Source organism: Exophiala spinifera, assembly GCF_000836115.1.
Source record: "Exophiala spinifera strain CBS 89968 unplaced genomic scaffold supercont1.1, whole genome shotgun sequence".
Lineage (NCBI taxonomy): Eukaryota > Fungi > Ascomycota > Eurotiomycetes > Chaetothyriales > Herpotrichiellaceae > Exophiala > Exophiala spinifera.
The window spans coordinates 2424077-2444652 of NW_015622513.1; the positions used below are offsets into that span (position 1 = coordinate 2424077).

Sequence of the window (20576 nt, forward strand, 5' to 3'; positions counted from 1 at the left end):
GTTCTTTACCTCTCTTTGTTTGTCCGCCATTCGCCTCGACTGCTTGTACTCGTCCTCTGTATCACCACCATCTTCTTCGACATCCAATCCTTTGTTGCTTTCACCTTCTGAACACGTCACTTTCTCTTCCTCCTGCCCTCATCCCAACACTTTGCCGCCGCCGCCACCACCCCTCTACGACCAATACCTACCTTCATTATATACCACCGCCGCGTACCAGCCTAATCTCCCCCCGAAACAGCCGTCTTCCATCACTTCAGTCTCTCTCTCTCACAGAATGTCGGATTTCCGCAGTGAAGCCAAACCTTACCAACGAGACAAGGACCACAACCGCAAATGGGCAAGAGGTGGAAAAGGCCAAGTCACCCAACCATGCACTCAGCACGATGAAATCAACTCGAACTGCTACAAATGCATCGGTCGTCCGAAGGGCCAGCACCTAACCGCTGGCGAGGCAAGATACAAACAACACCACAAGAACCGCGTCACTTCCCAGACGGCCACCCTCGCCCGCAAGGTCTTTCGAAACGAAGTGGTTGACGCTCTCGACGGTCCTCTTGCCCACGTCTCGGACAATTCCGAAGAGGAGGATGTCGTCGATGCCTCTGCTGCACCACTCCCCCCCGGGGCAGACTTCTTGTACAGCTACGACTCTCGCTCCGGTCCTCGTGCCGGCTCCGACCTTCTCAGCAACGCCGTCGCCCAAGCTGTACGACGGTTCGAAAACAACGAGACAGACAAGCTCGTCAAGAAGGAATACGACGTTGTCGACGGCAAGGACATGGCCGAAGTCTCCACCGACGAGGATGACCTTGACCTTGACTTTGAGCTGATTGATCATACTCACTTGAATTGAGTGTCTTATCCACTCAGGTCGGCTTCGACAACGACAGGGATTCAAGGCGTTTCAACCAACCTTGTGTGTTTCTTTTTATGTTTGATAGTTCAACGTGCCAATGTCTTTCTTTTCTTTTTTTGTCGCCGTGTCACTGTTGATTGACATCGGTGTTATCAGAGATACCCCCGAGGAATCATCATTAGGGAAGCCGGAATTGTCCTACTACCATCACGAATCACCAGCATTAAATGGGAAATCGGCGCTTCTTGAGGATATGAGACTTTCTTCCTTTGGGTTGGACTATACGGTATGGGTACGGGAGAGCCACCTCTACAGGGTCAGGTATGAGGGATGGTCTGGAGTATGTTTCACTTGACTTGTTTGGTTGGGTGTTTATTAATTGCGCCCTTCACTTCTACGAGCTGGAAGGAGAAGAGCAGCCGCGTATTGTGTCTGGTTATTCTTACCTAGTGTGAAGATCGTTACGAGGATGGTTAATTCATCCCAATAATACTTTTGTGATGAAACCGACTATGGCGCCGTTACACTTTGAGTCTCAGCTCAGCTCATCTCATCTCATCTCGGACAGGGTGTGCCTACAGACGGCGGCGCATGGTGTGTCGTGTTGCGTCGGGGGGTTTCGCTTGCAGGTGGCATGTGGCATGCGGAGCATGTGACGCGTTCAGTACTAGAGTTGACGCGGGGGGAACAACAATGACGCACGCCAAGGTCGGCCCTGTCCTTATCTTGCATCAACTCCAGGTAGCGGGCATTTGGGCCATTGTAGATCAACTTCGACGCTTAACTACTATTGTAGGTACCTACGTACAGTAGGTACGAGTACAGGTGCTCGCATTGTACAGACCCCAGGCCTGTTATGACTGGGTACTAAAATAGCTACTCCGTCCCTACAGCACCTACTGTACAATTACCTACATACTGTAGACATAAGGTAGTGCCTACCAGGTAGGTAGGCAGGTAACACATTGCAACGAGCGAGAGAGAGAGAGAGAGAGAGAGAGAGAGAGAGAGAGAGAGAGAGAGAGAGAGAGAGAGAGAGACAGATAGATGTACGAGTGCCATATCATACCTAGGTCCCTGTGATCCATACGGAGTAGTTTACCAAGCTACCTCACCTACCTCACTGAGTACTATAGGCAAGTGGCTACAAGGTGAATAATATACTAGGTATCGTACACGCCGGACACCTACTGCGACTCCAATTACGCACCTTACCAGCCCAGACCTGGTAGCTAGACTTCCTTGTACCACCAGCAATGGGCCAAGGCGGGAGAAAAGGAGGTACCTGATCAGGTGAAAAAGAACGTTCAGGAGTCTAAGAACACACACACACACACACACACACACACACACACACACAAAAGAAAAACACAAGGCGAGGTGGTTGAAAGCAATTGCAACTTCGCATGTTACTTTAGCAGCAACTGCAGTCTATGTCTATAACTATTTCTTTTCTTCGTCGATGAAGCGATAAAAAGCCGTGACATAAAAGCCTAGGTACCTAGCCAGGTAGAAAAGTGAGGCAGGCAGTTCGTTCAGTCACTCTCTGTAACAGATAATCCAATACAGCCAACCTATCGGCCACGTGTGACAGACTTGACCGTATTGGAATTTCCAGCGGGCCAGTTCCTCGCCGGACACACGGCTCCGCAAGAGACGCTGGACTTCCTCGGGCGTCCTCGTCCTCAGGCACGAGATGTACCCGTCGTAGACCCAGATGAACGGCACGATGGGCACGAGGTAGGTGAAGAAGAGGTGCCAGGGAGAGTGCCAGAAATAGACGGGCGCGATGAGCATGGCCAACGGCCACAGCAGGCTCACGGTGACGAACGAAGCAAAGTGTCGTGACTGCAGTTCGAAGATGCTAAATGAAAGAGAGACACACAGACGTAAACAATCTTGGACCCTTGCATGACGAGGCGCTTGACCGGAAAAACAACAACAACAACAACGGCGACAAGGACAAAAGAAATCAAACTTACCAGAATCCATCGGACGTCTCGACCGCGTTCTGCAGCACCCTCGCCGCGAGACCGTCGTCGAAGTGGTGGAAAGACAGGCTGAACAGCCTCATGGTCTTCTTGCCCTCGACGCCAGGCACGTTCCGGAGGAGTGTTTCCGCACCGGGAGCGTTCGTCGCGTCGACGCTCTGCTCGACGTAGCTGACGTTTTCGCTCTTCTTCGCGATCGCCTCCCACGCCTGCACGTGCGGGCTGATGTCGGTCAGGACGAACTTGACCTCCTCCGTGCCCCGGCTGCGCAGCTGCTCGTTCAGGTGTTTCTCGATGTACGGTGTCGGGCCGCCCGCGCCGGAGGCAAAGTCGAAATACACATAGTCGGAGACTCGAGGACCGAGGACGTTCGAGAGCACTTGGGCGACGAGCGTGGCAGGGGCAATTGACTGGATGACGGGGAGTCTGTTGACCCATCCGAGGGTGAGATAGTCTTGGACCTTCTCCCGCAGGGTTTGTGGAAACCTGTACAGGGAGACTCGGGTCAGTTTGCGGACGCACCACGAGCATCGAGATAAAACGATTTTACTGCCAGGAGAAAAGTTCGTGGCGTTACATGCTCACCAGGACTGATCGTTGACTTCGAAGTAGTGTCTCCTAGGGAGCCACGGTCGTGATCCCATCGTGGAGAGAGAGTACTGCCACCGACCACGGACCGCAGCTTTGGCAGCAGACGTCGACGGTGTTTGGGGAATCGTTCATGGCCCACGGTTGCTGGCCGCTGACCATATATGGACATACGGTACGTGTAGAGGGTGTGGCGTCGCGTTTCATTTTTAGCTTGTCGCATCAGCTAACTAACTAGTTAGTTGGTTGCACGGGTCCTCCGTACCCTAGAGACACCGTGACACGTCATGATTAAAAAAAAAGGAACTCGGGACGAGAGCCGCTAAAGTTGGTGGGAACTGGGATCCGGAACAGGCGGGATCTTCTAGGCATCGTGGGCGGCCTAAATGAGCCCCAATTATGCCGTATGTACCTAAGGTACCTGAGTAAGGTACCCAAGTTCTATCACTCATTACTATCCACAGCCTTGTCAGGACTTCACTTGTACTCGTACCCGTGTTATATACAACAGTAGAAGCAATAGTCTTGCTCCCGGGTGTTGATGTACGTGGAAGTAATCACTATAACGGCCTACTCCTAGATACCCTTCCAAGCCTACAGATTCCAATCTTCCGGTAGGCGTGATGGTGCTCCATAATCTAGGTTTTCTGATTCACATCTTCATCGAAATACCGGCGTCCTTCAACTTCTTCTTCTTCCCCAGCAGACAGCTCGGGAGTCATACTCCACAAGCTCACGCGATCGTTCGACAATATGCCGTCCTGTTGCTGAGTTCTGTCCTGCTGTCAGCTATATTTGCTATGCGGGACCCGGACGAAATCTCCAGCAAAGTGGCTGCCAGTTTGGCCGTGTACCACGCAGCTCCTTGTGTGAGGTCAGTCGCAAGGTTACACAGACAAGCACAAGCAAGAGCGTCATTTTTCCTCTCAGAGGCGTTTCTATATTTGGTTTTACATTCGGTATGTTTGGCAGCACTCCTTCAACACAGCTGGTCGGTTGTGACGCAACAAACACCACTTCCTGTTCGTTAGACCCATCATCAGTCGACGTCTTCAGCCACAAGGGTCTCCGTTAGAGACGCCGTCGGACTTGCTGTTCCTGAATTCGACCCCGAAACGCTCCTTTTGAACATCATCATCTCCACAGCTATGCCTGGCCCAAAGGCGCATCCGACAATGTGCTCGGTGGTTTCTCCCTTCAGCAAACGATCCATTACGCTGAAGATGGTTGCGCTGGAGCTGTTCCCGTGGGAGATGTATATCTCGTAACTGGCGCGGAGGTGTTCAGGCTTCAGATGCATGGTCTTTTCAATTCCACTCAAAACGGTCGCACCACCGGGATGAAGGGCCCAGTCGTAATCAGCAGCCTTGAACTTTCCGGCATCGACCAATTCTGGGATCGACCCAACTAGATCCTCGAACATGGCCGGCACTGCTGCCGAGGCGAGCTTGGGAACTCGCTGAGTCAAGACGACTTTCCAACCTAAAGCAATGTCAGAGATGTGGCTTGCTGTATCTGGTGGGGTATTTCCAAACTCACCAACAGGATCCACGTCAAATCCGAGATCCTTCTCGGTGTTTTCGATGATTCTGTGATCCCAATCCAGAAGCTCCAGGATCGGCTCTTCATCGTACCGATTACTGAAGCCATTTCCCAGTACTACAGCAGACGCGCAGTCGCTGAAGAGCGCGACACCTATCCTCACCTCCTGATCCTTGTGTATCGAGTCGAGTTCAGAACGGACTAGGATGCTAGACACTTCACACGCAAGGACTAGGATGCGCGCTGGTTTTCGACGGAAGCTGGCACCAAGAGCGATGTTGGCAGCAGTTCTCAGTGCTGCTAAGCCTCCACTGCAGCCAACTCCATGGAGGAGAACCTTCTCTATGCTCTGGTTGAGGCCGAGCTGCTTGACGACATAGTGATCATAGCCAGGGTTGGCGGAATTCGTGCAAGTAGTGGCAACAACGTGCGTGATCTCTGACAGATCGCCTCCCCATTGCTCGAGAGCTCTGCGACATGCCTGCACGGACAGCTTCACGCCATGATCGAGAAACACTTCGCACAGCTCGGCTATTGAAGGAGCTTCAGGCCCGTTGGCGATAGGGTGGTCGATTGTTCCAATTGCTGAACGAGCATCAATGCCGGTGTATTCGTTGATCGTCAGCACTTTCTCAAGTCTGCCACCGGTCAGCCGCCTGGAAGACCCGGCAGGGAGAAGGTAGGGTAATGCTTACGCTGGAGAGCTGGGATAGTGGCGCCTTGCCAGAGTGGCCAACTGTTCTGGCTTGATCTCGTAAGGAGGGTATTCAACTCCAATGCCGTGAATGTATAGATTGGGTCGCTGGTACGGTGGTGTGACCTTGCTGTTGACTGCAGAGGGCGACATTGCTGTCCTTGGGCTGGACAATGCTCGTAAATCCCACCCAACGAAGCATCAAGCGAGGCCCAACAATTTACACAGAATAATGACGTGGGTATTTGTCTATCGCAAATGCTTGAAACACAACTGAAACCGAGGCGTAAGCCTTGAACGAGGGTGGCTGGCGTAATGAGCGACAACAAGGAGAGCTTCCAGATAGCTGAATGCACCAGTGCAAGCAGGTAAATAGAGGCACGCGAGGTTGTGAGATATGATACAGGATGAGGTTAGTACGAAGCAGTACGAGTTATGCGAGGTGCGAGATGCGAGATGCGAGGGACCTTCGACTTGTCACGATGATGGTGGATGGCGCGCACTGGCCTGCGTTTGGCCAAGTAGATACTAACTAAGGGACCTCGTAACTAGTACTATGGAGGAATTAGCTGACATAGTCACCTAGAATCACCTGTAGACCACCCCCCTAGTGGACGTTCTAGCGGGTGGCTTGGGCGCTCTTCCGACGAATCAACAGGGGCCGATATCATCACCGTGTATCACCCCCGGGGGCCCAGTCTGGCGGTCTCGCTAGCCTCTCGATAGGCACCTAATCAGGCTCATTGCAGCGCCTCGCCCTCCACGCAAGGTACAGACCAGCCCCGACTGGCTCGACTCCTGTCTGTCTCGCGGTCCTCGCAAGCGTGTCCCAACACATTTCAGGCGACACTCGTCCCAAACCACACGACAATGGCTTAGCGTAGTGTTGGAAACTCGCCATCCAGGCACAACGAGGCGACGGAAAACACTGCGTCAGATCCGGGGGAGAAGCAGATCACGCTCGCACTAACTATACTCGTATGATACTTTGCTTAATGTGCCCAGGATACGCCACTGCTGTTGGCATGGGACGACATCTCAGCCCTAAGCCGTGCAGAGAAAGATCTTAGTGTTGTCGTTCTGTTCATTTCACGAGAGCTGTCGTCCTTTCGCCCTTTCGATTAGATACACGTCGCCTGAGGTACAGGCAGACAGGTTGTTCCCCCATTCCGGGGCCAGAATGATCTGGACAAGCCTCGCTGTATTGCTGCTGTGTACCCTGGGTTTCATCTACATCTTTACCCGAAGCCCGGCAATCCATCGCCATGGTCGAAAGCTAAGGCAAGACATCTTTCCTACGACTCTACGATAGTCTGTGCAGACTCCCATCTGACTACCTTACAACCAGACGCCCACCAGATACTCTCCCAATTGTCGGAAACGCCATCCACTTCCTCAAGCCCCGTCATGTCTTGTTCGACTGGTTCGTCAAGTGCCAGAACCTCTTTGGCCATGAAACCTTTGAGATATCGGTCCCGACTCTGCCGCCGGGAGTGGTCATCAACAGTCCTGAAAACCTGGAGTTCGTCCTGAAGAGCGAGGCGGCCATCACCAAGGGCGAATTCTTCAGATCGCGATCGTGGGACTTGTTCGGTGAGCGACGACAGCAGACGAAGTCTCTATTTTTCTTCACCCTACGGGCTCTGGGGGTACTTGTATGTGGGAACGTAGCACTAACGACTCTTTACCGATCTTCCAGGGTATGGCATCATCAATGCTACAGGCGACCTCTGGCGAGCCCAGCGTAAAGCCGGCCTGAAATTCTTCAGCGGCGCCAATCTCGACGCTCTCATAGAGGATGTCCTGCCAGAAGTATACACCGACATGACGAGGAGGGACCTCTTGCAGGCCGCCAACGACGGTTCCATCGTCGACTTACAAACGATCTTTCACGACCTCACGACAACCGTTGTCGGACACATGGCGTACGACGTAAGTCTTGCCTACCTCGACACCATTCCCCTATCCCGTCTTGGAGTTCCTGATCCTCATCCCTCCTCCACGTCCTTTGCTCAGTCCACGTCTAAAAACTCTCTTCCACACTCCGATCTGACTTGTGTTTACTGGATCAGATGGAAATATCAGCCTCATCGTCCTTTAGCAAAGCCTTCGACCACGCGTCCTCCCACATTGGTCTGCGGTTTCAGAACCCGCTGTACCGGCTCACCGAGCTCTTCACGGCATCCGGGGGGCAATTCCACGACTCCCTCAGCGAAGTCAAGCGATTCGGTCGTGAGATCGTTTTGAACGCACGTAAACGCCGCTCTCGCGCCGCGTTCGAGAGTCTCATCACCGACGACCCCGTCCCCGCCGCCAACAACCCCGACTTCCACGGCACACTGATCGACTCGCTGATCGAGTCGTTCGCGGACCCGCAGGTCGTCGCCGACTCTGCTCTCAACTTCCTCTCGGCGGGCCGCGACACCACAGCCCAAGCGCTGACGTGGACCTTTTACGCGCTCTTGCGCCATCCGAGTGCGCTTGACGATATCAGGACCGAAATCGCCGCGAAAGTGCCACTGCCGCAGCTGGACGACGCGGACGATCTCGAATCCACCACCGCCAACACTACCACCACTACTATCGACATCTCGTCCTTACAGCCCACGACCCTCCCGCTGACCGTCGCCACGTTCTACGAGGCGCTGCGTCTCTACCCCCCTGTGCCGTTCGAGATCAAACAGACAACCACGCCCGTGACGCTCCCGGACGGGACGTACCTCCCCGCCGGCGCCGTGGTGGTGTGGTGTATCTGGGCCTTCAACCGCGCGCGGGCGACGTTCGGCGACGACGCGCACCTCTTCCGACCGCGCCGCTGGATCGACGACCAGGGCAGGTTCACGCCGAAGTCGCCCTTCGAGTTCCCCGTCTTCAACGGCGGGCCGAGGGCGTGCCTGGGCAAGAAAATGGCAGAGGTCATGGCCGTGTGGGTCATGATCAGGATGTGCACGGATTGGGATGTTGTCGAGGAAGGACAACAGGAACAAGACACCGCGCTTAAGACGGACGGTACGGACAGTACGGACAGCGTGGACAACGCCACAACGTCACCTGCACCGCGCACACCCCAACCCCGTCGTCGATTCGAACGAGGAAAATCACCCCTCCCCTTGCCCGAGAGGGTGAGCGCGAATAGTCTGACTTTGCCGATGGAGGGAGGGCTGCCCTGTCGGATCAGGGTCAGGGCCAGGGCCAGAAAACAGTGAATGAGGTGAACCATAAACGCCCGGTAGTGCGGTAGAACCGTACATACTTACCCATACATATCTACCCGGGGGGGGTTATGTAGGCACCGTCACTAGGCCGAAAGTCCTTGAGCAAGTAAAGAGAAGAAGAAAAAGAACAAAAAAAAAAGACAAATCGAGGCTCTCGAAGTATTTACTTTTGTTCTTCTGTACATGATACTTTCTTGTACAAGGTGGTATGGTACGCTACTCCCGGTTTGCAGGGCAACTTTTACTCCTTCTTCTTGTACCTGAGGTAGTACTTTTGCCCCGTATGGGTACTACGCCTGCTGTACTGGAGCTATCGTCACAGACAACGACCAAAAGAATCGCCACGACCCCTTGGTGGCTTTATACTTTTTTTCAAAGAAAAAAAGTAAGAAGAAAAAAGAGTGATTTGCCCGGGTAGACTCGAACTCGAAAGTCGAAACTTGAACACGAACAAGGAACAGACCAATCTTGCCAATGCTAGGGTATAATTGGAAACAATAAAAATCTCTACACGCTCCTGATTATCGCTGGAGTGAAAAAGTGACTTCAGTGATCATGACTCATCATCATCCGTCGCAACGCTGGTATATGCCATCCCGCCAGCGCCGCTCCGAAGTCTCAGAGGGACATCGTACAAGTGTGCATAGTCGACGACTTCGCCACCGAGGAAGCCATCTCCGTTCTTCCTCTTGCCAAACACAGGTGCCGGATCACACCAAAAGTCCTTGCAGTTGCCGACGATGCCGCGACTGAACGGATTCGCATTTCGAGACTGGAGTTTGCCATGCGATGCGTCTGACGCGGTGGCCAAGAAGGCATCCAGACCGATAATTTTCTTCCACCGCGAAAGGCAGCCCTCGGGGCGTCTCGGGACAGGATGGATTCGTGTTGAAGCAGCCGCGGTGTCGTTGAGGGACGACGTGCCGGTCGTGGCACCCTGAATGACCGGTCGCACGTGCTGCGGCAGTAACGGTCCATTTTCCCTAGTGTGTTCGTGGCGTTTCATGTTCTCATAGGTTGTCATGTTCTTGGAGATCTGGACTGATTGCACAACTAGCAACATCGTAACCCAAATGAGCTGGAGCACCGTCCACAATGCAAGTGCAACGGTCCAGGGATCGCGAAGTACGAATCCGCATAACGCGGGGCCGAGAATGTTGCACTTCGACACAGCGTCCTCGGTCGGACTAGGGAGCTGAGTGAGGTAGGCGAGGACCAGTCGAACATACAGGACGATGCCCACCTCCAAACAAAGAATGTAAATGTAAAAATGGCGCAGGTTATTGTTTCCCACGCAATTATGTATCCAGGGGCAATGGTGGTCTTGCTTGGCCACGCAGCGATGACAGCGGCGACAGTGTTTGGACCTGAGAGGCTTGCGAACCATGCATTGAACACAAAAATTCTCTTCGTCAAATTTCCAGAGCGAGAACAGCTCTTCGATCATGGCGCGTTGCTGGTTTCGTGATGCAAGTTTAGGAACCCATCCGGGATCTTCAAGCATGGCTAGGAAGTAGAAGTACCCTGTGCCAGCATAGAAAATCACGAAAGACAAGTTGGACAAGAAGTTCGAGGAGAACGTGACAGGTAGTATGGTCGTGAGATAGCTGAAGCCGACCCAAAACAACGTGCCAGCAAAAATGCCGGCCAGATAGGGCGTTTTATGGATGGTGTGATATTCGAGGTGGCTGATCATTGCGATCCGCTGCGCAATGTACTGCATTCCCAAGCACACCACCAAAAACACTGGAAGACCAATAAAGATGCTGAGGTGACTTATGATGTAAAGTCCGATTGGGATGATCGTGAAGGGATAGAGGAAGAAAAACTTGGCCATCACAGATCGGTCGCGAACTGCAGTATGTAGCCCTAATGGGAGAGTCTTGACATTTCCCGAGGCATCATAGCCATGGTCGGCTAACGAGCGACGGTAGACGCGTTTCGTGTTCATCTCATCGGCACAGTCGCTTGGTGTCTTGCCCTCGTTGGTCTTCGCGAATCTGTCAGCTCCGTACTCCAGTAGTCTATCCAAGCAGGCCTTCGAGCCTTTCACCAGAGCCCAGTGTAGAGGAGTATATCCATTGTCATCTTTTGCATTCACGTTTGCGCCCCAACGCAAAAGGAGGTCAACGCACGCAGGCCAACCCTTGTATCCTGCCCACATCAAGCTGGTGTGTCCTTGAGGATCCGGGATATCGACAGGAATATTCTGGTGCAACAGTAGAATGAGCAGGAGGGCATTCCCGTCAATGGTAGCAAGATGGAGGATGTTGTAGCCTTGACCGTCGGTCAATAGAGGATCCGCGCCGTTTTGTAGCAAAAGGTTGACGATATAGAAGTGACATCGCTGAGACGCCCACATCACGGCTGTCGCATTGGACTCTCCTCCTTTTGCATTGACATCTGCACCCTGCTCAAGTAGGTATTTACACACTGCATATTGGTTGTTGATAGCAGCCCAATGGAGAGGAGTGATGCCTTCTTCATCCTTGTACGTCGCTGTGTATTTTCCGGACTGAATCATCTTTTGAATATGTTCAAGAGCGCCAATGCGGGCGCATTGCATAATGTCCTCCTCCAAAGGGAGGCTTCGTTCCACCGGGCCATTCTGCACAGGTTCGAGTTCAACACCTTCAGAGGTTACTTGCGGAGAAGCCGCGTTGTTTCTGGAGGGCGGAGGAAGTGATTGTTTTTGAGAGTTGGGGGTCGACATGGCGCAATCTTCTTGGATTCTCCGCTGTACATGTAAACATACTGACTTCTAGATGGTTTCCATGAGAAAATACGCAGTATATCTATGCTGGAAAAGGTACCTCCTGAATCCTACGTGGTGCTTCGCACTCAGCCACAGGTCATCGTAAGAAAGTTATAGCACTTAAGCAGCTACCGCTCTGCCGTATACACCGACGACTCACGGCGGCACCTGTGCTCCGAAGCAGACCGAGCTCACGTGATTTTTAGTCGCTTGGCAGACCTTGCAATCCCGAAGCCAGGAGAGCTAGGTATGTATTCTTCACCTTCCACCTCGCTGTATCAATCTCCTCTCCCCTCTCGCTTGAGCCATCTCATTTCACCTTTTTGCTTCTCGGAGGTTCTTTCTATCAAGCTTCACGAGCAAGCAAGATGATGTCGAGGAACGTTCTGCGCCAATCTGGCCGCATTGCCGGTGCCATTTCAGCATCGGGAAGAATAGCTGCGGTAAGCTCAAATTCTTCTCTGTTCAAGCTTGGAAGCTCCGAAAGCATCTCTACGACCGTCGACTAGCTGGCGAAAATGTTTTCCAAGCTTCGGAATGCGATTTTCGTCGTTTCGACTCCCAGAAACGAGAGTTCCCGGCTGATCAAAATCTTTGCTAGTCCCGTGTCGCTGCTCCTGCACCATTCAATGCCGCCTCAAAACAGATCCGATCGTACGCTGCCGATGCTAAAGCTTCTCCCACTGAAGTCTCCTCGATCCTCGAGCAAAGAATCCGCGGCGTTCAAGAGGAGGCAGGTCTTGCTGAGACTGGCCGTGTTTTGTCCGTCGGTGACGGTATCGCCCGTGTCCATGGCATGAGCAATGTCCAGGCTGAGGAACTGGTCGAATTCGCTTCCGGCGTCAAGGGCATGTGCATGAACTTGGAAGCTGGTCAAGTCGGTGTCGTGCTGTTCGGTTCCGATCGTCTCGTCAGAGAAGGAGAGACCGTCAAGCGTACCGGCCAGATTGTAGGATAACCCGGAATCAATGAGCGATGTTGAGCTAACCGTACCCAGGTCGATGTTGGAGTTGGCGAGGCTCTGCTTGGCCGTGTCGTCGATGCCCTTGGTAACCCCATTGATGGCAAGGGTCCCATCAAGACAACCGAGAGACGCCGTGCTCAGATCAAAGCCCCCGGTATCCTTCCCCGTCAGTCCGTCAGAGAGCCAGTCCAAACTGGTCTCAAATCCGTCGACGCCATGGTGCCGATTGGTCGTGGTCAACGTGAATTGATCATTGGTGATCGTCAGACTGGAAAGACTGCCGTCGCTCTTGACGCTATCTTGAACCAAAAGAGATGGAACTCCGGAAACGACGAGAGCAAAAAGCTCTACTGTGTTTACGTGGCCGTCGGTCAGAAGCGATCCACCGTCGCTCAGCTTGTCAAGACTCTTGAGGAGAACGACGCTATGAAGTACAGTATCGTCGTTGCGGCAACTGCTTCTGAAGCTGCTCCTCTGCAGTACATTGCACCTTTCACCGGTACGTACCTGAACTCTTGCTGTTCTTCTCGTGGTGGTGGGATTATTTGTACCCGAAGGGCACGCGAAGATGTGCATGAATCATTCGGTTCTGTACGAAAGATACCTCACTGGCCGGAGCCTTGGACTTGCCACGTGGTCTGCCACTTGATCTGTCCAATATCACTCAACGGCCCTCCCCTATCGCAAGGACTGTCGGTGCTGCTTTGGGAAGGGCAGCAAATTCCAAACCGAAGCACACTATTTCCAGCGGTTGAGTGAAGGGAGGGAGTTGAGTGGTTCCCTACATTGGATCCCATTCTGGATATTATCCACATTGATTTTCTTCCTCAAGTTCTATGATACACTTCGCTAACATTACATCAACACTAGCAACTTCAATCGCTGAATACTTCCGAGACAATGGCAAGCATGCTTTGATTATTTACGACGATCTCAGGTATTTAAACTTGTCTCAAAAGCATAGTAATTCCACTTGCTAACTCAGGTGCAGCAAGCAAGCCGTGGCATACCGTCAAATGTCTCTGTTGCTCCGTCGTCCCCCTGGACGTGAAGCTTACCCTGGTGATGTCTTCTACCTCCACTCTCGACTTTTGGAACGTGCAGCCAAGATGAACAACAAGCTTGGTGGTGGTTCTTTGACTGCTCTGCCAATCATCGAAACCCAAGGTGGTGATGTGTCCGCCTATATTCCCACCAACGTCATTTCTATCACCGACGGCCAGATCTTCTTGGAAGGTGAATTGTTCTACAAGGGTGTTCGACCTGCCATCAACGTCGGTCTCTCTGTCTCTCGTGTCGGTTCAGCTGCCCAGCTCAAGGCCATGAAGCAAGTCGCCGGTTCCTTGAAGCTTTTCTTGGCCCAATACCGAGAAGTCGCCGCTTTCGCCCAATTCGGTTCAGATCTTGATGCATCCACCAAGCAGACCCTCAGCCGTGGTGAACGTCTCACCGAGCTCCTGAAGCAGAAGCAATACTCGCCCATGGCTGTCAACGAAATGGTTCCCCTTATTTACGCCGGTGTCAACGGTCACCTGGACAGCGTTCCAGTCGGCAAGGTCCTGCAATGGGAGGCTGACTTCCTTGCCCACTTGAAGACCGATCAGGCCGAGCTATTGGCAAGAATTGACAAGGAGGGACAGTTGAGCAAGGACCTCGAGGCGGACCTCAAGGAGGTCGTCGTTAACTTCACCAAGAGCTTCACATAGGTATGCTGGATTCAAATACTGTAGCTGTGGCTCGTTTGCTGACCATCATCTGTTCTACAGACGTGTTTCAAAATCGCTTTGTACAATTTTCCTGGCTTGGTCAAAAAATAAGAACACAACCTGAACCAATCTGAGGCTGAGAGTGGCAAGATGGGCAAGAGGGACGCCGGTGTTAAGAGAAGATAGTGCCGCATTGTAACTAGTTACATATCAAGTCCTCAATCGATTCCGTTTGTTAAACATCCGTCTCTGTTTTACCGTTGTCTAGATTCAAGTCTAGGTGTTTAGGACGATAAGGAGATGTACGGTATAGTACAGTACCTGGTGCCCCAGTGGATCCTACAATTGATAATTAATTAAGATGCCGCCTTCGCCGAGTGTGAAATGTTGCGACACGACCAAGTCTCGACAGCACACAAGTAAGTCAATCGGTTCAAGCAATGACTAGTTCGTTCGTCCCCTCCCGTCCGCTGCTGACCGAACCCCGTCACTCCGCCCTCGACCTCTACTGCTTCAGCCTCTGCTTCTCGCATCGCACCAGACATGTCCAATCGAACGGAGCCGGGAAATCGAAGAAAGCACTTGCAGGCAGACGGCAAAAGACGTCAAGGTGTCGGAGGGTGGAACGGAGAAGTGAAATGGCCAAATTCATTCAGGTACCAATCGCTTGCTGTCTTTTTTTAAAACCACGACACCCGCCAACGACAGTATAAACATCCACAGCCCTTCGAAGCCAAGGGGCCAGACCACTCACTACTTGCTCACACAGGTAGGATACTTCATTCTCCCCTCTCCCCTCTACCTTCTCCCTCCCCTCGTCCTCTTCTCCTCTTCTCTCACGACTTCGCCCACCACAATTCGACAAAGCCACTCTCCAATCTGATCTGCGGTCCATCCCCATCTCAATCCACCGTCCTCTCTTCCTCCCGCGACATCCTCGTCTTGTCTCACCGTCTTCCCACGGTAAAACCCGTTCGAGTATTCGACCTCTTGCATGAATCTCTCAATCACGGCACATTCCGTCGGCCCAATCGTCCAGGTGAACATCTCGCCCATGCCGCTGCCCGTCTCGTCAATGTCCATCTCGCGACCTTCGAGAGCAAGTACATCGGGACGAATAGCTTCTCGTCCTGGTCCGTGGAATTTGGGGCGCAAGGATTTCCGATAGATGATATGCAGAGTACGGAAATGGCTGTTGGTAAATTCGCCCGAAAGCCCGAGTCTGGACGACGAGGGTCGCGATGGGTCGGACGGGTAGGATGGCGGAAGAAGGTATGAGGGTAACCGGGACTTGGTTTTTGAGCCTCGGTGAGTCGAATTGGATCGTCTATCGATGGAAGACATGGCCAATTTGGCCTTTTCCCAATTCGGTTCTTCGCGCGACTGCTGTTTTGGACTCAATGTGCCGTCAAGGTTGCTGATAGGAGATGGTGATGATAATGTCCGCTGAATGTTGACTTCTGCTGCTGGTTCTGTGCTTCTTTTCGGCGGTCTTTCTTCTTTTTGGCGGGACTGAGGCTTTGGTGTGGGTGTAGGTTCTGAAGATGCTGATGAATTCACAGTGTGAACAGACTCTTCAGCTGCAGCATCTTCAACGTCATGATCCAAATCAGGCTCTAGACCGGCCTCATGTTCATCCTCATGAGCCTCCAACTCGCGACGCAGCTGTAATCCAGCCTCGCCCAGGGTGGTGTCGTCACTTCCCGTTTTCATGCTGAAGCTGCTTTCCATGCCATCTATATCAACCCCTCTTGATCTTTCACTGAAAACAACTCTTCTGATCATGGTCGGTGTATCTGCTTTCGCGAAACCTGTCATCTGACCAACGCTGTATCTGGACCCCTTTAATGCAGATCGAGGTGTAGGTGGTCGTTGACTAGGTGCTGGATCTGGTGAGTCTTGGTGTGGAACTGGAGGCGTGGTGAGTGCTACGGATGTATCATCAATTGCTGAAGTATCCTGAGTCTCCTCTTGTGAAGAGATTGATTGGTCCAAAGCATCAACAGGAGCGTCCACTGATTCTGCTGTTGAGTTGCTGGCATCATTCATATCCTCAGAAACTGCCGGCTCATCCGACTGTTCATGGTGATAGCCATCGTTCGTATCGAAGCTCCGATTTGGATCTTCTTCCTTCTTCGGAGTACCAAGCATAAGATCAATATCAAATGTGCCACTGCTTCTTCTCTGCCCAAGCTGATGTCTTCTGATCTCACCAGCTCCGAATTTGATTTTGCTTTCTTGTTCTTTCCAATATCCCAGACCGCTCATTTCATCCGAATTGGTGGATAAGAACGTACTCTGCTCAACGGAAGGCGCAATGTCATCACCTCTCCGCCATGGTCTCGGAATGAGACCTCTTCGAGGTTTGTCATTGACTTCTTTGGGCGGATGAAGTTGTTTATGTTGCTCATTCTGCACGGGTAGATCAGATATTGTAGCAGGTAAAGGACTGGACGACGAGTTCTTCGCCTCTGCCAGCCAAATGTCCTCTTCATCGTCCTCGTGTAGCTGATCGCATTGGCTGTGTTCAGCCATGCTTTGCTCTTTCACGGGTAGTGCAGACTCATCGTCACTGTCAATGATGATGACTTGACTCTCGCTCGCGTTCTCGATTTGTCTTGACACTGCTTCACGCTCGAGCTGCCATTCACGTTCGCGTCGAGCCATGGTATCAAGCAGTTCGGGCTTTTGTCTCATGATTGACTGATTTTCAGGTGTTTGAGTCACATTGCCGCCCCCTTTTCTCGAATCTGCTCCCATGGAACTCGAAGTATGTACTGGTGTATGCTGGACCACAGTTTCGCCCCTCCGCACCTGAGTTGCTTGCTGAGGTTTTGGTTGTTCATGCCTTGAAGAAATGCCCAATCCGGCCACATCACCCTTCCGTGCAGGTGCCTCGCCAGGGGTGGCTCTATCCGCTGGATCAGAGGATTGTCGCTTCGCAAGCTCTTCTCCAAAGCGCAGGCCTGCCCTCAGCTCGCGTTTTGTCCTGGAATCAAACCCTTCGAACAGATGATCTTCATGACTTGACAATGGACGGCTTACAGAGCTTTGTTTCTGCTGAGAAGAGTGGTGCCGCTCGGAATGTTCTGGGGACACTACCTCCTGCAGAGCAATGCCTGCAAACAACGCCGAGGCCGATCCACGGTGTCTGTGATTAGCGGTCCGTTGTAGAATGTGTCTGGGAGGTGAAGGCAGTTTTGGGGATGAGTAGGGCTGCGGTGTTACTCTTCGAATTCCCACCGATGAGGGAGCAGGCACCTTCAACAGGCTCCTATCTTGTTCAATGACTGGAGGAGATGATGGCACCGTACTTGAAATCTCACTTTCATCGGCGTTTAGAGCAGGATAGGATACGTCGCCCGCTGGTGCCAACGCGTGGGTCTTGTCAGGGTTATCCGAAGGCTTATTCTCTCGTTCTTGTCCAGCAGGATGACTTTCGGCAGCCATAGCGGGACTGCTGCGAAATTGTCTTGCCGAGGGTAGGGTGTCAAGATCAATCATCGTGAACCCTTCACTTTCAAGTACTGTATCGAATCCTTCTCCCGTCATGCGGCCCTCTGTATCTTGTTGCAGGGTATCTTCCACATCGTCTGGGTCACCATGAAAGGATGAGGAAGGCGACGGCGTCGGATAACTTAGCGCACTATTAGATGATACCTTTCGTACTTCTTTGCCCTTCTGCCTCGACGGTTTCGCCAGTGATTGTTGTGTGTCTGGGTCCTTCTCGTCACCATCGGGCATACTGTCCGTTGTGGATTTGGCCGAAACTGGTCTTCCTCGAACCGATACTCTGTTCAGATCAATTGTGCGCAATTCTGGAGACTCCGACTCCGGCGTACTTCCTTGCTGATGGATTCCATCATAGCCATCTTCAGCGTCTGTATCTTGTCGGACTTCAACTGCAGCTTGGGCAGACTTCCTCCCTGGTTTCACTGGAGAAGACGTCGAGTCCCCTTCATCAGCCTTCCTGCTTCGTGAAGTTCCCTGCTTTCGTGGCGACTTCTTCTGCCTCAGCCAGTCGTCCTCTTCCGCATCGTCGCCCAGGGGTCGTACGTTCAGGTCAGTCACGCTTTGTCGTCTGGAGCGACTTGTGTTTCTAGCTCCTCGCACAGGAGTCCCACTCCGCTTGCTCTTCCCTGGTGCTGTAGCCGAATTTCTTTCTCTCGAAAATCGTGCCTCTAGATTCGTAGGTGAAGAGTCGTGCCTCAAGGGTATTTTCATTGTTCGGGTCATTGTTCGCGGCGCTATGCCCTCCATTTCTGGATCTTCGGGCTCAGCCTCCACGGTGACCTTGATTTTCCACGGACTTAGATTCTGTTCGGATACTGAATGAAACAGGGGCGTAGAGGCAGTTGCGCCGGTAGCTCGGCGGGAACGTCGTCTTGTGGCGGCGCTGTTTTTGCTTGGGGAAGATGTGCGGACAGGGCGCGACACACGTTTTCCGGTGGCACCGTCTTCGAAGGAGTCCGCTAGGGGGTCAGGGGAGCTGAGCCCATCGTCGTGGTAGGATGCAAGAAACGAAGGTGATCGTGGCATTGTGTACGTATATGACGAGGAGCATCGGCTGGAAATTGGTGATATGCTCGGACTCCGGAGTCCCTCCAGCACTGTTTTATAAAACAGGCAGATGGTTCGGTAATTCGTTAATCATGATAGGATCCCTCCAACTTTCCATTCACTCTGCATTGCAGTCATCGCCGTTCAGGGGTGCCCTTGTAAATTCTGCGCGATCGCACTACGCTTCCTCCGGCTCTTCTAGGAATCACGATCTTGTTTGTTTACTATGACATAGAGACTAAGGCCTCTGATTGGCTACATTGCGAATTAGGAAGCGGTAGAATATTGATACGTCTGACATATTGAATTATCGTCGATTCAACTGTGGTTTCGTTACATAAATTCTGTCTAATCCTTCGTCAGACAGCACATTTTTGCTTTTCCCCAAGATCATGTCCTGCAAACCAAGACTCTGCTACCCAGTTGGAGCTCAGAACGTTGAAAAGTCATAGGTAGCAAAGTTGACTGCCGGTCCGGTTGCAGGGCTGAAGATCTCGTAGTCAGAAATTCCCCATTCTGGGTGGTTGATGCCATCGATCCACGCTTGAGTTTCAATGACGATGCACCCATGCTGGTTGACAAACTTGGCCGCGCCAGACGTGCCACTGTTCCTCTGCTGTTGGCTGTGCTTGACAGGAATCGTGCCAGTTTGACCATTGCACGTGTATATCTGCAAGCCCTGCTGGTTCGTGCTTACATCCAGCCGAATGCCTGTGGTATCTGACCAGAGAGACAGGACGGGGAAATTGGAGGATGTTGCACCTGCGCCGGTTGGGCGGTCGAGAATAAAAGCGTTGTCAATTCCTGTGCAGCCTGCACCACAGACACCTGTAGCATTTTTGACAGCATTTCCGAGGAGCTTGGGTGAGGTGAAGTCTAGGTTTGGTAGGCTGGATACTGAACCTATGCTGCCCGTGGGGATCAGGATCGGGTCTACCTCAATATATCGGTCAGAGTACGGCATCCATAGAGTTGTATCGTTCAGTATCGTGGCCTGCTTGAAAGCATTCAGGTTCCAATATATATGGTTCGCTAGCATGATGGGCGTCTCTTCATCCAGCGCGCTCGAAACAATGCTGGTCGTAAGTCGTGGCCGCGTCTGCCCTTGCGGGCCGCTGGGCGCAGTTGAGAGGGTGTAGGTGGCGGTGGTAAAGACCGTCCCAGGGAAACCCTCGGTGGCGGTGTCGAGAAGGGCGAAGGTAATGCTTGAGTCCGAAGCAGTCACAACGGTCCAGTTCCTCTGGTCGTAACCAACAGTGCCTCCGTGGAGTGTGTCAGCACCAGCGTGATCGTTGGCCGGGATGTGGTAGGATTTGCCATTCAACGTGAATGTACTGTTCTTGATACGATTGGCATAGCGACCAACAATAGGACCGAAATATGTGTGGTTGGTCTCGGTGTCTGTAACGTATCGCGTAAGATCATCGTAACCGACGGCAACATCTTGATCGTTGCCGTCACGGTCTTTCACAACCAAGGATGTGAGACGAGCACCATAGGGGATCAATTTGGCAGTAATATTCTCTGCGCTCAACGTGTACAGCGCGAAAGGGTTAACTGGCGCGGTGAGGTTAGAGGTTGTCGAGCTGTTCTGGCCCAGGGCCGGCAGCACGACGCTCGAGGCGAGAAGGAATTGAGCAAACAACGACCACATTTTGACCACAAGAACTGACGTGAGGTTTTTAGTAGTAGCGAGAAGAGC

The 20576-nt window shown here is 52.5% G+C and overlaps 8 protein-coding genes across 8 annotated transcripts; 3 read left to right on the top strand and 5 right to left on the bottom strand.

The window, feature by feature from the left end:
* Positions 1-277: 277 nt before the first annotated feature.
* Positions 278-856, top strand: PV08_00907 (uncharacterized protein; the record flags this gene model as incomplete). The annotated part of the gene is made up of 1 exon (XM_016375272.1): positions 278-856. One exon carries the CDS (start codon positions 278-280, stop codon positions 854-856), a length of 579 nt encoding a protein of 192 aa, XP_016240548.1.
* Positions 857-2398: 1542 nt separating this feature from the next.
* PV08_00908 (uncharacterized protein) lies at positions 2399-3494 on the bottom strand (the record flags this gene model as incomplete). The annotated part of the gene is made up of 3 exons (XM_016375273.1): positions 2399-2723; positions 2842-3336; positions 3436-3494. 3 exons carry the CDS (start codon positions 3492-3494, stop codon positions 2399-2401), a joined length of 879 nt encoding a protein of 292 aa, XP_016240549.1.
* Positions 3495-4477: 983 nt separating this feature from the next.
* PV08_00909 (uncharacterized protein) lies at positions 4478-5827 on the bottom strand (the record flags this gene model as incomplete). Its single annotated transcript, XM_016375274.1, has 3 exons — positions 4478-4920; positions 4978-5618; positions 5676-5827. 3 exons carry the CDS (start codon positions 5825-5827, stop codon positions 4478-4480), a joined length of 1236 nt encoding a protein of 411 aa, XP_016240550.1.
* An 872-nt stretch (positions 5828-6699) lies between these two features.
* Positions 6700-8880, top strand: PV08_00910 (uncharacterized protein; the record flags this gene model as incomplete). Its single annotated transcript, XM_016375275.1, has 4 exons — positions 6700-6743; positions 6987-7267; positions 7374-7606; positions 7747-8880. The coding sequence occupies 4 exons, from the start codon at positions 6700-6702 to the stop codon at positions 8878-8880; spliced, it is 1692 nt and encodes a 563-aa protein (XP_016240551.1).
* A 562-nt stretch (positions 8881-9442) lies between these two features.
* On the bottom strand, positions 9443-11602 carry PV08_00911 (uncharacterized protein; the record flags this gene model as incomplete). The annotated part of the gene is made up of 1 exon (XM_016375276.1): positions 9443-11602. The coding sequence occupies one exon, from the start codon at positions 11600-11602 to the stop codon at positions 9443-9445; it is 2160 nt and encodes a 719-aa protein (XP_016240552.1).
* Positions 11603-12012: 410 nt separating this feature from the next.
* PV08_00912 (ATP synthase subunit alpha, mitochondrial) lies at positions 12013-14314 on the top strand (the record flags this gene model as incomplete). Its single annotated transcript, XM_016375277.1, has 5 exons — positions 12013-12087; positions 12246-12593; positions 12642-13107; positions 13479-13545; positions 13600-14314. The coding sequence occupies 5 exons, from the start codon at positions 12013-12015 to the stop codon at positions 14312-14314; spliced, it is 1671 nt and encodes a 556-aa protein (XP_016240553.1).
* Positions 14315-15112: 798 nt separating this feature from the next.
* On the bottom strand, positions 15113-18853 carry PV08_00913 (uncharacterized protein; the record flags this gene model as incomplete). Its single annotated transcript, XM_016375278.1, has 1 exon — positions 15113-18853. One exon carries the CDS (start codon positions 18851-18853, stop codon positions 15113-15115), a length of 3741 nt encoding a protein of 1246 aa, XP_016240554.1.
* A 451-nt stretch (positions 18854-19304) lies between these two features.
* PV08_00914 (uncharacterized protein) lies at positions 19305-20528 on the bottom strand (the record flags this gene model as incomplete). Its single annotated transcript, XM_016375279.1, has 1 exon — positions 19305-20528. The coding sequence occupies one exon, from the start codon at positions 20526-20528 to the stop codon at positions 19305-19307; it is 1224 nt and encodes a 407-aa protein (XP_016240555.1).
* Between the last annotated feature and the right edge of the window lie 48 nt (positions 20529-20576).